This window comes from Oncorhynchus kisutch, linkage group LG15 (genome assembly GCF_002021735.2).
Source record: "Oncorhynchus kisutch isolate 150728-3 linkage group LG15, Okis_V2, whole genome shotgun sequence".
Lineage (NCBI taxonomy): Eukaryota > Metazoa > Chordata > Actinopteri > Salmoniformes > Salmonidae > Oncorhynchus > Oncorhynchus kisutch.
Window position 1 is genome coordinate 46,952,383 of NC_034188.2, and position 16,182 is coordinate 46,968,564.

Consider the following 16,182-nt stretch of genomic DNA (forward strand, 5'->3'; position numbering starts at 1 on the left):
TATTTTGACAGTTTTTTTCTATCCTAATCTGACAATTATATGCATATTCTAGCTTCTGAGCCTGAGAAATAGGCAGTTTCATTTGGGTATGTTTTTCAACATCAAAATACTGCCCCCTACACTCAACAGGTTAAAGGGGGAGATCAAGCTGATCCTAACTGTTATAGCCTATTTCTATTTTACCCTATTTATCAAAAGTGTTGGAAAAACTCAACTGACTGGCCTTCTTGATGTCTATAGTGTTCTCTCTGGTATGTAATCTGGTTTTTGCTCAGGTTATGGATGTGTCACTGCAACCTTGAAGGTCCTCAATGACGTCACCATTGCCCTTGATTCTAAGCGATGTTGTTTTGTTATCTTTATGGACTTGGCCAAAGCTTTTGATACGTTAGGCTAAGGAGTATTGGTATCTCTGAGCCGTCTTTGGCCTTGTTTGCTAACTACCTTTCTCAAAGAGTGCAGTGTATAATGTCAGAACATCTGCTTTCTCAGCCACTTGGCCCCACGCTCTTCTCAATTTACATCAACAACATAGCTCAGGCAGTAGGTATCGCTCTCATCCATTTATATGCAGATGATACAATCTTGTACTCAGCTGGCCCCTCCATAGATTTTGTGTCGTATGCTCTACCACAAAGCTTTCTTAGTGTCCAACAAGCTTTCTCTACCCTTAACTTCTTACAGATCATTGGGACACTAGCTTCCCACCTCGACAACATCTGGTGAAATTGCAGAGCGACAAATTCGGATTACAGAAATCGTAATATTAAACATTCATGAAGATACAAGTGTCATACATCATTTAAAAGCTTAACTTCTTGTTAATCCAGTCACTTTGTCAGATTTCAAAAAGGCTTTATGGCGAAAGCACACCATGCCATTATCTGAGGACAGCTCCCCGCACACAAAAGCATTACATACATTTTCCAACCAAGCAGAGGTATCACGAAAGTCAGAAATAACAATAAAATAAATCACTTAGCTTTGAAGATCTTCATCTGGTTGCAATCACAAGCATTTCAGTTACATAACAAATAGTCCTTTTGTTCGATAAAGTCCTTCATATCCCCAAAAAGTAAGTTTCATTGGTGCACTTTGCTCAGTAATCGTTCAAAATGCATACAAATGAATCCTTTAAATTACCAATCAACTTCTTCCAAACATATCAAACAACATTCCTAATCAATCCTCAGATACCCTAATATGTAAATAAAAGATCAAATTTAACACCGAGAATACCGGAGACCATTACCGGAGATAAATAACGAAGTGCACGCCCTCACCAGAACGCGCAACAAATACTACAGCCAAAATGGGAGTCACTTAGCAGAACTACAAATTCTAGCTAATAAAAAACAAAAACAAGCCTGGCTCTTTCTAAAGACTGTTGACATCTAGTGGAAGCCCTATGAACTGAAATCTTGGAGGTCTTCCTTTTATATTCCCCTTCCCAGCCATTGTAATCAGTGGTGAGCTGGGGGAAAGAATACTTAATGGATTGTCCTCGGGTTTTCGCCTGCCATATCAGTTCTGTTATACTCAGACATTATTTTAACAGTTTTGGAAGCGTTAGAGTTTTCTATTCAATACTACCAATTATATGCATATCCTAGCTTCTGGGCCTGAGTAACAGGCAGTATTCTTTGGGCACCTCATTATTCCAAACTTCCGAGTACTGCCCCCTAGCCCGATGAAGTTAACCTTGTTCTGAACACCTCCAAAACAAAGGTCATGTGGTTTGGTGAGAAGAATGCCCATCCACACAGGTGTGATTACTACCTCTGAGGGTTTAGAGCTTGAGGTAATCACCTCTTTCGGAGTATGGCTTGACGGTGCACTGTCCTTCTCTCAGCACATATCAAAGCTGCGGGCTAAAGTTACATCTAGACCTGGTTTCCTCTATCGTAATCGCTCGTCATTCACCCCAGCTGACAAACTAACCCTGATTCAGATGACCATCCTACCCATGCTAGATCTCTTCATTCATAGACTCAATCATGGACACGTACTGACAGTTGTGGCTGCTTTGCGTGATGTATTGTTGTCTCTTCCTTCTTGTCCTTTGCGGTTGTGTGTGCCCAATAATGTTTGTACCTGGTTTTGTGTTGCTACCATGTTGTGTTGCTGCCTTGCTATGTTGTCTTATGTCTCTCTTTATGTAGTGTTGTTTCTAGAGGTCGACCGATTAGGAATTTTCAACGCCGGCACTGATTATTGGAGGACCAAAAAATGCCGTTACCGATTAATCGGCCGAATTATTATTATTATTATTATTATTATTATTATTATTATTATTATTTTTAAATGTATTTTTATTTGTAATAATTGACAATTACAACAATACTGAATGAACACTTATCTTAACTTAATATAACACATCAATAAAATCAATTTAGCCTCAAATAAATAATGAAACATGTTCAATTTGGTTTAAATAATGCAAAAACAAAGTGTTGAAGTCGAAGTGCAATATGTGCTAACGTTTCAGTTCCTTGCTCAGAACATGAGAACACATGAAAGCTGGTGGTTCCTTTTAACATGATTCTTCAATATTCCCAGGTAAGAAGTTTTAGGTTGTAGTTATTATAGGACTATTTCCCTCTTTACCATTTGTATTTCATTAACCTTTGACTATTGGATGTTCTTATAGGCACTTTAGTATTGCCAGTGTAACAGTATAGCTTCCGTCCCTCTCCTCGCTCCTCCCTGGGCTCGAAACAGCAACACAACGACAACAGCCACCATTTACGTAGCGTTACCCATGCAGAGCAAGGAGAACACCTACTAGAAGGCTCAGAGTGAGTGACGTTTGAAACACTATTAGCGCGAACTAACTAGCTAGCCATTTCATTTCGGTTACACCAGCCTCATCTCCGGAGTTGATAGGCTTGAAGTCATAAACGGCGCAATGCTTGACGCACAACAAAGAGCTGCTGGCAAAACGCACGAAAGTGGTGTTTGAATGAATGTTTACGCGCCTGCTTCTGCCTACCACCGCTCAGTCAGATACTTGTATGCTCAGTCAGATATGCAACGCAGGACACGCTAGATAATATTGAGTAATATCATTGACCATGTGTAGTTAACTAGTGATTATGATTGATTGTTTTTTATAAGATAAGTTTAATGCTAGCTAGCAACTTACCTTGGCTTACTGCATTCACGTAACAGGCATTCTCCTTGTGGAGTGCAATGAGAGAGAGCCAGGTCGTTATTGCGTTGGACTTGTTAACTGTAAGGTTGCAAGATTGAATCCCCCGAGCTGACAAGGTACAAATCTGTCGTTCTGCCCCTGAACAGGCAGTTAACCCACCGTTCCTAGGCAGTCATTGAAAATAAGAATGTGTTCTTAACTGACTTGCCTAGTTAAATAAAGGTATAAAAAAAAAATGGTGCCCAAAAATACCGATTTCCGATTGTTATGAAAACTTGAAATTGGCCCGAATTAATCGGCCATTCCGATTAATCGGTCGACCTCTAGTTGTTTCTCTTGTGTGTTTTGTCCTATTTGTTCTTTTTTAAATGTATTTTTAATCAAAGCCCCCGTCCCCGCAGATGTCTTTTGCCTTTTGGTAGGCCGTCATTGTAAATAAGAATTTAGTCTTAATAACTGACTTGCCTAGTTAAATAAAAAATGGCTGCTGCAAACGTGAAGGCTGCTTGGTCTAATGTGGAGGAGTACTACCCTTAGGTCATACCCATTGGCTGTGCTGCTCATGCATTGAATCTGCTCATGCATTGAATCTGCTCCTCAAGAACATCATGGATGCCATGGAAAACAATGGATACACTCTACAAGGGAGCCAAGGAAATGGTTAGGTATGTGAAGGGTCATCAATTTATAGCAGCAATCTACCTCACCAAGCAAAGTGAGAAGAATAAGAGCACCACATTGAAGCTGCCCAGCAACACCTGTGTGGTGTTTTCATCATGTCTGACAGTCTCCTGGAGGGGAAGGAGTCTCCAAGAAATTACCATATCACAGTCTGCCGATATGGACAGCCCCATCAAGAGGCTCCTCCTGGATGATGTATTTTGGGAGAGATTGGTAAGCAGCCTGAAACCTATAGCAGTAGCCATTGCATGGAATGAGGGAGACAATGCCATCCTGTCTGATGTTCAGACTCTGCTTGCAGATGTAAGAGAAGAAATCTGTACTGCCCTATCCAATTCACTGTTCCTCCAAGCAGAGGAAACTGCAGTTCTGAAGACTTCTGCCTGAAGCCCATACACGCCGCAGAGTACATGTTGGACCCCAAGTATGCTGGCACATATATCAACAAGGCCTATGGTTGTCATGACTACCATGTCTCGATGAGGCTGGATGAGGGCAAGATTCTTGGCAGTCTGGTTAAGTACACTTCTAAGCAAGGGCTTTGGGATGAAGATGCAATATGGCACTCGTGCCAACATATTTGGGGTGGCAGGTAGCCTAGTGGTTAGAGCGTTGGACTTGTAACCAAAATGTTGCAAGATCAAATCCCCAAGCTGACAAGGTAAAAACCTTTTGGCTGCTTGTCCAACGCTCTAGCCACCAGGTTACTCTGCCGCCCCAGTATGATATGGTAAATATATCAAATGAAAAAAAAAATCTAAATTTTATTAATATTAATTTGCATATATTCCCATTAATTCCCATGGAAAGTTTACACTTCTGAATATTCCCCAAAATGTGCAACCTTAATCCCGCCTATAGTTTACTAGTGTGCACTCAACTCTATTTTTTATTCAATTGGTAGTTACAGTCCTGTCTCATCACTGCAACTCCCGTACGGACACGGGAGAGGGGAAGGTCAAGAGCCATGCTTCCTTAACCACTGCTTCTTAACACGATGCCAGCTTAACCCGGAAGCCAACCGCACCAATGTGTCGGAGGAAACACCGTACACCTGGCAACCGTGTCAGCGTGCATGCGCCACAGGAGTCGCTAGAGAGCGATGTGACAAGGACATCCCTGCGCTGCCCAATGGGTCTGCCGTTTTGAGGACGGCTGCGACAGCACCTGGACTCAAATCAGGATCTCAAGTGGAACATCTAGCAACTGCAATGCAGTGCCTTAGACTGCACCACTCAGAAGGCCAACTCGATTATAATCTTGAGGGTATCTCAGATTTCAATGTTCAAAGTTGAATTGAAATACAATTCACATGAATCCACAGAAAAAATACAACCCAATTCAGAAATACTGACTTATAAACCACTATGAGATGGAATCAAATGTGAGTGACTGTACATATCAAACGCTGGTGCTTAAATGGGCTTATGACAGTCCCATGGGATGGTGTAATGATGTCTTGCAACAAAGAATCCTACCCCACTGTAGTGTGGCAGTGCAAATTCGTTGTCCTCCAAGGATAAGGGCAATAGATTTTTGCATGCAAATCTTATGGATGTCCTGGGTTCTGGTGGCTCGCCATCCTTGGTGGAACTGAATCCACGCTCAAAAAACCTGACCTGTTTTACAAACAGGATCACACAATATATTTTCCATGAGTACCTTTCATATAAACATGAATATAGCGCTTTTATCGCTTACAGGAATGAGAAATTAAACTTAGTCAAAATGCTATACACTTAAACTACAGCACTAGGTTCACATGAACTAAACATTAAACTAACCTGGGCAATGCAAAGGACTAGTGCTTACACCTATACACGTTTGCTATTTCAATTGATTGATCGATAACTGATCTAGACTAAATGTTAATGGCTTGTGCCTATGCTTGGGTCAGTATGAACACTCTCAAAATGCTAGCAATAGCTTAGCTAGCCTAATCGCCAGTAGCTCGTTCTCCTTATGAAAACTCACCATATCCTGGTGTCAATCTATCCCTCAACCCAGTTTTCTACAACTTCTCACAACGATTTGAAACGTAGTTTTTCTTCCATAGAATGGCGGTAGCTCTTCACATTCCGTTCTAGCTCCTTTTTAACATGTTGACGCCCACTGGTGTAGAATGTTAGGAGAGGGACTAAGATAGCCAATCAACTCAATAATTCTAAAAAATAAATTGCTCGTCATGCAGCTTATAACTGATTTTGTAATAGCTGTCAACATATCATATGATTGGTTACTGGAATCTCCCTAGTAATGATAAATATTCAACATTAGTTGACCTGCGTTTTGCAATCTTTTAAAGAAAAGTCTTGGGATAGCCCCCTCCTTTCACAACGGAATAAACAGAAAATACTTTCAGCATGAGACCTAAATAGCCCTGGATAAGCACTCACAATAATGTTAGTATTTACATAATACAGTTATATGGGCTACTAAGTGACTGACTTAATGGAAAAAGTAGCATTTCCCCTTCGGCATGATCTTGTGGATGTCGGGGAGATGGATGTGATTGTATTTTTTTTTTGCATATCTTTATGCCTCAGAACTGACAATGATGCACCCAAACTAATTGAGGACTTATTTTATAAGATTGAACTCCCTATTATTTCTGAAGAACAGCGGTCTCCTTAATGCCCCTTACTAAGGAAGAGATGTTTGCAATTGAGAATTTGCCAAATGGTAGGGCCTTTAGGACCAGACAGGTTTTGTAGTGAGTTCTATAAGGAGTTCCAAGGCCTAATCCTTGAGCCATTGCTTGATATGTTTAACCACTCATTTTCAAATGACGACCTCCCTCAAAGTCTGAGGGATGGTAACATATCACTTATTCTCAAAAAGAGATGCCCAGAGTCTTGTTCCTCCAACAGACCTTATTGCCCTTCTGTACATGGATAGGAAATGTCTTTCTAAAATCCTAGCCACACGACTAGTGGACTTATTGCCACATATCTGACAAAATGGTGCCGACAGGTAGGGCTGCCATGATTCTAGTTAAACTTTTTTTTTTTCTTACATTATTAGCCCATAAAATTGTATTTTACATACAGCCGAGAATAACTTTTGGATATCAGAGCGGCGGTACCTCACCAGCATTACGACCAGGAATACTACTTTCTGGAATCTGATCCTTTGTTTGTACCCACAGGGCAATTGAACTGATTCCAGAGACTGACCCAAAACACCGCTGGCGGAGGAGGGGTAGTCGACTTCTAGTTCGACTCGGGAGGCGTGCACACCGCCCACCGCTTCTGAGTATATTACTCAATTTTGTTAAGTGTCTGGATAATAAAGTTGATGATACTCTGTTTCATGGAAACATGGCTCTCTCAGTTCATCGTGAAGAGAGGAATAAATATCTCTCTGGGAAGAAGGGCTTGGGTGTATGGTTTATGATTAACTACTTATTGTGTGATTGTGATAACATACAGGAACTCAAGTCCTTTTGTTCACCTGACCTAGAATACCTCACAATCAAATGCCGACCGTATTACCTCCCCAAGAGAATTCTCTTTGGTTATAGTCACAGCCGTGTAGATTCCCCCCTCAAGCCGATACCACGACTGCTCTCAAGGTACTTAACTGAACTTTTTGCCAACTGAAAACCACACATCCTGAGGCTGCATTTATTGTAGCTGTGGACTTTAACAAATCTAATTTGAGAAAAACACTACTGAAGTTCTATCAAGACAATGACTAGTACTTGAGCTGCGAAAACACTCGATCACTGCTACTCCAATTTCCGGGATGCATACAAGGCCCTTCCCCACCCTCCCTTTGGCAAATCTGATCATGACTCCATTTTACTCTATAGGCAGAAAATCAATCAGAAAGTACCTGTGCTAAGGACAATTCAATGCTGGTCTGACCAATCGGAATCCACGCTTAAAGATTGTTTTGATTACGTGGACTGGGGTATGTTCCAGGTTGCCTCTGAGAATAATATTGACAAATACACTGATACGGTGAGTGAGTATCAGGAAGTGTATAGGAGATGTTGTATACACTGACTATTAAAACCGTGGATAGATGTCACCATTCGCGTAAAAATTAAAGCGTGAACCATCTAATTTAACCATGGCAAGGTGACTGGGAATATGGCCGACTACAGTGTAGTTATTCCCTCCGTAAGACAATCGCCATGCAAAACATCAGTGTAGAGACATAGTGGAGTCACAATTCAACGGCTCAGACACGAGACTCATGTGGCAGGGACTACAGACAATCACTGACTACAAAGGGAAAACCCAGCCACATCGCGGACACCAATGTCTTGCTTCCAGACAAGCAAAATACCTTCACCCGCTTTAAGGATAACACTGCCACCGACGCGGCCCGCTATCAAGGACTGTGGGCTTTCCTTCTCCGAGGCCGATGTAAGACATTTAAGTGTGTTAACCCTCGCAAGACTGCCGGCCCAGACGGCATTCCTAGCCACGTCCTCAGAGCTTGCGCAGACCAGTTGGCCGGAGTGTTTGAAAATGTCCGGAATCTCTCCCTATCCCAGTCTGCTGTCCCCACATGCTTCAAAATGTCCACCCTTGTTCTTGTACCCAAGAAAGCAAAGTTAAATGAACTAAATTAAAATTGCCTCATAGCACTCATTTCTGTCATCATGAAGTGCTTTAAGAGACTAGTCAAGGATCATATCACCCCTACCTTACCTGACACTCTAGACCCACAGACGATAGATCCACAGACAATGCCATCGCACTGAACACTGTCTTATTCCATGTGGACAAGAGGAATACCAATGTAAGAATGCTGTTCATTGACTATCGCTCAACATTTAAAACCATAGTACTCTCAAAGCTCATCATTAAGCTCGAGACCCTGGGTCTCAACCCCGCCCTGTGCAATTGGGTTCTGGACTAATTGACGGGCCGTCCCCCAGTCGTGAAGGTAGGAAACAACACCTCAACTTCGCTGATCCTCAACACTGGGGCCCCGCAATAATGGGTTCTCAGCCCCCTCCTGTACTCCCTGTTCACCCATGACTGCGTGGCTATGCACACATCCAACTCAATCATCAAGTTTTCAGATGACACAACAGTAGTAGGCCTGATTACCAACAATGACGAGACAGCCTACAGGGAGAAAGAAGGTGAGGGCCATGGGAGTGTGGTGTCAGGAAAATAACCTCTCGCCCAATGACAACAAACATAGGAACTGATCATGGGCGTCAAGAAACAGCAGAGGGAGCACCCCCCTATCCACATCGGGATCGCAGTGAAGGTGTAAAGCTTCAAGTTCCTCGGTGTACACATCACGGACTAACTGAAATGGTCCACCCACACAGACTGTGGTGAAAATGTTTTTTTTTTTTTGAGAGGTTGCTGAAGAAATTTGTCTCGGCACCTAAAACCCTCACAAACCTTTACAGATGCACTATTGAGAGCATCCTTTTGGGCAGTATCGCTGCCTGGTATGGAAACTGCACCACCTGCAACCTCAGGGTTGTGCAGAATGCCCAACGCATCACCGGGGGCAAACTACCTGCCCTGTAGCACCTGATGTCACAGGAAGGCCAAAAAGATCATCAAGGACAACAACCACCCGAGCCACTGCCTGTTCTCCTTGTTATCATCCAGAAGGCGAGATCAGTACAGGTGCATCAAAACGGACCGAGAGACAGAAGCTGTTTTTCAATCTCAAGGCTATCAGACTGTTAAATAGCCATCCCTAGCACGTTAAAGGCTGCAGCCCTATATACATAGACTTGAATTCATTGACCACTTTAATAACGTTTACATTTTGCATTACTAATCTCATATGTTTCTACTGTATCTTAGTCTATGCCGCTCTGACACTGCTCACTCAAATATTTATAGATTCTTAATTCCATAACTTTGGATATGTGTGTATTGTTGTGAAATGGTTAGATATTACTTGTTAGATATTACTGCAATGTTGGAGCTGGAAACACAAGCATTTCGCTACACTCGCAATAACATCTGCTAAACATGTGTATGTGACAAATAGCATTTGATTTGATTTTTTTAATTGTAAAAGGTGATGTAATAATGTCAGGCGTATCTTAATGTTATGCAAGACTAACAACGAATGCTGCTATCCTTACTAAGGTCAAATAGCTTCTCCACACACCGGGGTACCTTACAGGGCTATCCTTATTCCCCTCGCCAATTGGCGCTCAGTATGGAACCATTGGCCGAGGCCATCAGAGTAACGCCTGCTATACAGGGTCTGCTCATTGGTGCCGTTTGTTAAAAAATAAGCTTGTGTGCTGATGCTTTGATATTCATCTCGAGCCCGAGACTTCAATTACGTATCTTGTTAATATTATTGAATTATTCAGTGTATTTTCAAGCTACAAGATTAATTTAACTAAATCAGAGTCTATGCCACTTGGTTGTCTTAGCTTTGTACCTACTACCGCTCCCCCATTTCCTTTAAAATGGTCTCCTTCAGGTTTTATGGATCTGGGTATATTACTCCCAAATCCCAGCAAAAGTATAAAGCTAATTTTGTTACCTTATTTGACACAATAAGACACATCTGGAGTGTGGAACTCTTCTCTGATTTCATGGTTGGGTAGAATATCTCTATTGAAAATGAATATTTTACAAAATATTTTACCCAATCCAAATGATCAAAGTCTTACTTTCCAATAAGGTAATAACAGATTAAAATGGCTGGTTAAGTTCCTTTATGTGGAGTAAACACAAGCCAATAGTTAAGATGGCAATATTGCACTTGCTAGGTTCTCAGGGGGGTTGAAATTAAGTTATATTTAAGTTATATTTCTGAATGGATCACAAATGACTCCTCTATTTGATTAGATATTGTTATACCTTTTATTTAACTAGGCAAGTCAGTTAAGAACAAATTCTTATTTTCAATGACGGCCTAGGAACAGTGGGTTAACTGCCTGTTCGGGGGCAGAACGACAGATTTGTACCTTGTCAGCTCGGGGGTTTGAACTTGCAACCTGCCGGTTACTAGTCCAATGCTCTAACCGCTAGGCTACCCTGCCGCCCCAATCCTAACCTTTAAAGAGGAACTGAAACGCTCAAATCACCCTACATTTTACAAGGTATGTAACCTTGTTGAAGGTGATGTTCTGAAAATACTTTTAAAACATAATATGATAGATTCGTAGAGCTACTCTGCCACCCACTTATTTTTTATATATATTTTTTTTTTTCTTCCCAGAAGCTTCAAATCTGTAAGATTACTGCAATAATCCCATTCTATTTAATGCACTCAAAGCATGGAGGAGGTCAGTTCAAAGTGTTTTGGAAAGGTCCAAACTAACCTCTGCTCTTACCCCAATTCTTAACAACCCATATTTGTATCAGGATTGCTGGATGCTGTCTTTAATGTTTGGCTTAATAAGGGCATAGGCAGACTAAATGATTTTGTCACTGATAGGATTTTATTGTTATTTGAGCAGATGGTTGAGAAATATCAACTCCATAAGTAGGACTCTTTTCACTTTCTACAAGTTAGACCTATTTTGAAGAGCACCACCTTCATTGGCAACCCTGATGTCTTGTCATTGAAATAATTATTTTATGATGCTTTAAGGTCCATTTCTACTGTTGACACACAGGTGGTCAAGCAGGTGTGGGAGAAATTATTGACGAGGAGATGTGGGAGGACATTTGGAGATGTGCAAAAACTATATGTTATGGTACTTGAGCAATCAAATTAAGAATAATACACAGGTTGCATATATCCCAGAATGCCAGACATGCTTTTAGCCCCCCCCCCCCGTCCTCTCCTCAGTGTCTTAAATGTACAACTTATACAGGCACCCTAACACATTTATGGTCATGTTCCAAATTACAAAGGCACTGGTCTAATGTTCTTTAAGAAATGGAAAAATCATCTAATTAACGGACATATACACACACAACTGTGCTACATCAGTGTTGTCATCAATAGCCAGGGAAAAATGCTCAGCCTGATTGAGCCCCTCCAGAACAATCCTATGCACATCATCCACCAGAGCATGGACGTGGCGGCCTGCTGTTGATGCAGACAGGGGCACCTGTTTGACAGTCTCAATTATGCTAGACTTGTGCGTAGCCAATTCCACCAAAGCTGTCACCATGCACTTTTTAAACACCTCCACGTCTGTGATGGGCATGTTGTGTTGGGTTAGAACCCAGGACGCTTTTAATGGAGGCACTTGTGACCTTCTGTTGTTGAGTCAGGTCACAAAGGAGGATTCTGCTTCTGTGTGTTAACTCTTACATTTTTCTACATCATGCCTCTCTCTGGAGTGGGAAGACCACTGAAAGTACCATGCTTAGATGCATAATGATTTATGAGATTGAATTCTTTGCAAACAACATTTTTGTTGCAAATAACCCACAGGTTTGGCATTGTGGGTTATTTTTATTCTCCAACTATAGTTGAGATTAAAATATCCTCTTGCTAGTTAGGGATCGGCGTCCCGTCAACAGGACCGTTGTAAATCATGCAGCGCCTTGTCACGATAGCAGATTTTAGAGAAACAATAAATGTTGGTACGTATAAGTGTCTTATATCGGCTGAAAGCTGAAGTTCTTGTTAATGTAACTTCACTGTCCAATTTACAGTAGCTATTCGAGCGAAAAAATGCCATGCTTTTATTGTTTGAGGAGAGCTCCTAACAACAACTTTTCACAGCGATATGTTTGATAAATTCACCTCTGAAGGTGAAATGTGTGCTTACATTCTGAAATCTTGCTCTTATTTATCATCTGAAGGGTCCCAGAGATAACATGAAGTGTTGTTTTGTTGGATAAAATAATCTTTCATATCCTAAAAAATGCACCATAGATTTTGTATTTCCACTTGTTCCATTTGCAAAGAAAGGAATCTGAAAATCTAACCCTAAACGTTGTTTCAACCAGTCAAATTACATTCGTATGTATTCCTCAGAGATCATGGAACGTAACCAGACTTCACTGTATCATTAGTGGTGTAGTATATCCTATAGAACACCATATCTGGTCAGAAAGCAACGCCTTCATGGCACGCCGATGACGCAGGCGGTCTTCACCTGAACGACTAAAACGGTGTCAAATAAGCACCAATCGGGGTCAAACAGCGCTAGCTAGATCGCCAATGAGCTGGGCTTTATGGGAGCATCCGGAAACCATGTATCTGTTGTAAAATGTAGCTACTAACCTTGTGCGACAGTGTACCTTTTCCTTTTGGGCAAAAGTTATGAAGTTATGAAAACTGGTTTTGTAAATGTTGAACTTATAATATGGCTACTAATACTGGAAAAGCTAAATCAAAGTCCAAGTATACAGATTTGACGATATTCTTTCAGAAAAATGTAATATGAATGCAAATGTCTCCTACACGATTTGCCCAAATGTACCTGGGTGACTTCACACTAAATGTCATGTAGTTCGCTCATCCGTCTGAAACTTTGCACATACACTGCTGTCATCTTTTGGACACAAATTCTTTGTATTTTCTACTACCAGATCTATTGTTATATTCTTCTACATTCCTTTCACAATGCCGCATTTCAGTGTTTCAAATGGTACCAAGAATATGCATATCCTTGCTTCAGGGCCTGAGCTACAGGCAGTTAGATTTGGTTATGTCATTTTAGGCAAAAATTGAAACCATTCATCCCTTAAACTTCAATTTTTATTCACCACCTTTTGATGTTTGAGATTAAGATTTCCTCTTGCTAGTAAGCTAATTGTTTTTAACGAATGTTGATGTTAAAGTATTGTAGACTTGTTTTTCCCCACCAATGTATTCAAAATAATAATTGAATAGAGACATTGGTGATTTTGAGTGAAATCAGATCGAAATTATTGGCATTGAATTTATGTCAGAAGTGTTAAATGTAGTGTGCTAATATTGTATGCTAATTATGTTCTGACGTACCGACTATTAGCTCAGAAAACATTTGGCCCGAGGCCAAACCTAGTTGATGAACGAACCCTGGTGTTGAGCGTCATTGTACCATCTAAACCACTGTGAAATACACTACAAAAGTATGTGGACACCCCTTCAAATGAGTGGATTCTGCTATTTAATCTCAGTGACTTATAACATGGCACCGTCATTGGATGCCACCTTTACAACAAGTCAGTTTGTCAAATTTCTGCCCGGCTTGAGTTTCCACGGTCAACTGTAAGTGCTTTTATTGTGAAGTGGGTACGTCAAGGAGCAACAATGGCTCGGCCGCAAAGTGGTATGCCACACAAGCTCACAGAACAGGACCACCGAGTGCTGAAGCCTGTCCTATGTTGTAACACTCACTACCGAGTTCCAAACTGCCTCTGGAAACAACGTCGGCACAGGAACTGTTTGTCGGGAGCCTTAAATGGTTTTCCATGACTGAGCAGCCGCACAAGTGTCGCCTGGAGCGGTGTAAAGCTCGCCTCCATTGGACTCTGGAGTGATGAATCACGCTACCTGCCCCAGTGCATCGTGCCAACTGTAACGTTTGGTGGAGGAATAATGGTCTGTGGCTGTTTTTCATGGTTCGGGCTAGGCCCCTTAGTTCCAGTGAAGGGAAATCTTAACGTGACAGCGTACAATGACATTCTAGACGATTCTGTGATTCCAACATGGTGGCAACAGTTTGGGGAAGGCCCTTTCCTGTTTCCGCATGACAATGCCCCCGTGCACAAAATGGGGTCCATACAGAAATGTTTTTTTCAAGATCAGTGTGGAAGAACTTGACTGGCCTGCTCAGAGCCTGACCTCAACCCCATCAAACTGCTCAGGCATTACAGCAATATGGTCCTATATCAACAGAACACGTTGTCATCCCTACTGAAACTGATTTGGCAGACTCACTTAACACAAATTCTGTGTTTGTAAATTACGTTTGAGTGTTTGAGGCCCTCTCTGTCCATAAATAAATAAAAATTAAAAGAACATTGTGCTGTCTGGTTTGCTTAATATAAAGAATTTGATGTATGGCTTTTACTTAAAAAAATATATGTCAGTAGAGGACTTTCTCCACCACTGTATTTAAGTACATTTACAACCAGATACTTTTAGTCAAGTAATACTTCACTAGGTGACTCGCTTTTAATTTAGTCATTTTCTATAACATTTACTCAAGTATGACAGTTGAGTACTTTTTCCACCACTGACACTCACATACCTGAACATATGGTGATAAACACAGAGTGAACTCTGATGGACACATCTGTTTACAAATTTGACAAAACACTTGTACACTTAACCATAGAAAGACAGCCTATGCATGCATATTACACACACCTGTGTGAAGATGTGTGATGCCTTAAACAGATGGTCAGCATCCCAAAGGCACCCTATTCACTATAAAAGTAGTGCACTAAATATGGAATAGTGTGTCATTTGGAACAAAACCCATGTTCATTCATAAACCAATATTAAAGCGATCTGTTTTGGGCATAGAGAAACGTCACAACATATCTGATTAACAGGTTTGAAAGACTTTTGGTCTGTAACATCAACCTGTTTGATAGGAAGTGTTCCCAGACAATAGCAAAAGAATGTCAAGAACATCGTTGGAACATTGTAACTTTGTTTAATAATAATCAACATTTGCCATCTTGCCAGTACACTTAAAAAAACATCCATCACAACTATTTGAATGGACATAAATCTACTAAGCTTTAGTCAAAAACCTCTAACATTTTCTCTCCGCCCTCTCTCCTGTTGGTCTGTTTTTCTTTCATCCGGATTTCAGTCGAAACCAGTTGTCGACCCTGCCCAGCCCGGTGTGCAGTCTGCCGTTGAAGGTCCTGATTGCCTGTAACAACAAGCTTGTCTCCCTTCCCGAAGAGCTAGGCCAACTACTACAGCTCACAGAACTGGTCAGTACAGACACACACACACAGTTAGGGCTTAATTGACCGTGGGTTTTAGTGTCAAAACCACCATGTTGATTTGCCTGTTTTTACCCCCTTATTGGTAGTCTTTGTGTTGTGGTTTGATTACTGTTTAACCAGGTCATCCTTTCCTCTCCTCTCTCTCTCATCCCTCTCTCCAGGACGTGAGTTGTAATGAGATCCAGACACTCCCTCCTCAGGTTGGTCGACTGGACTCGCTGCGAGACCTTAACATCCGTCGCAACCACCTGGCCCGCTTGCCCCCAGGTCAACACACACACTCAACCACCTGGCCCGACGCAGTGTCTGTACTGCTCAACACACACACACACCAGTGGCGCGCAGTGCTGTTTAAGATGGGGATGATTTTTTTTGAATGAGCATGGCCTTATTTCTATGACAGCATGTTGGATGACTCCCATTCATATTCCATTCACCCAGTACAACGTAGGTGCACACAGGCTGAGAGAGAATTTGAGGTGACTTTGAATACCGCTTTGCACACTTTTGCCAGCATCTAGCTGATATAGGGTG

The 16,182-nt window shown here is 41.5% G+C and overlaps 1 protein-coding gene across 8 annotated transcripts in view; it reads left to right on the top strand.

Moving 5' to 3' along the window:
- Positions 1-16,182, top strand: part of LOC109905335 (DISP complex protein LRCH3) — a 92,046-nt gene that overhangs the window by 19,066 nt on the left and 56,798 nt on the right. For all 8 annotated transcript variants that reach the window (XM_031790368.1, XM_031790370.1, XM_020502642.2 and 5 more), the window contains exons 3-4: positions 15,507-15,633; positions 15,810-15,915. In XM_031790368.1, the coding sequence (XP_031646228.1) occupies positions 15,507-15,633; positions 15,810-15,915 (233 nt within the window). The remainder of the gene's footprint in view (positions 1-15,506; positions 15,634-15,809; positions 15,916-16,182) is intronic.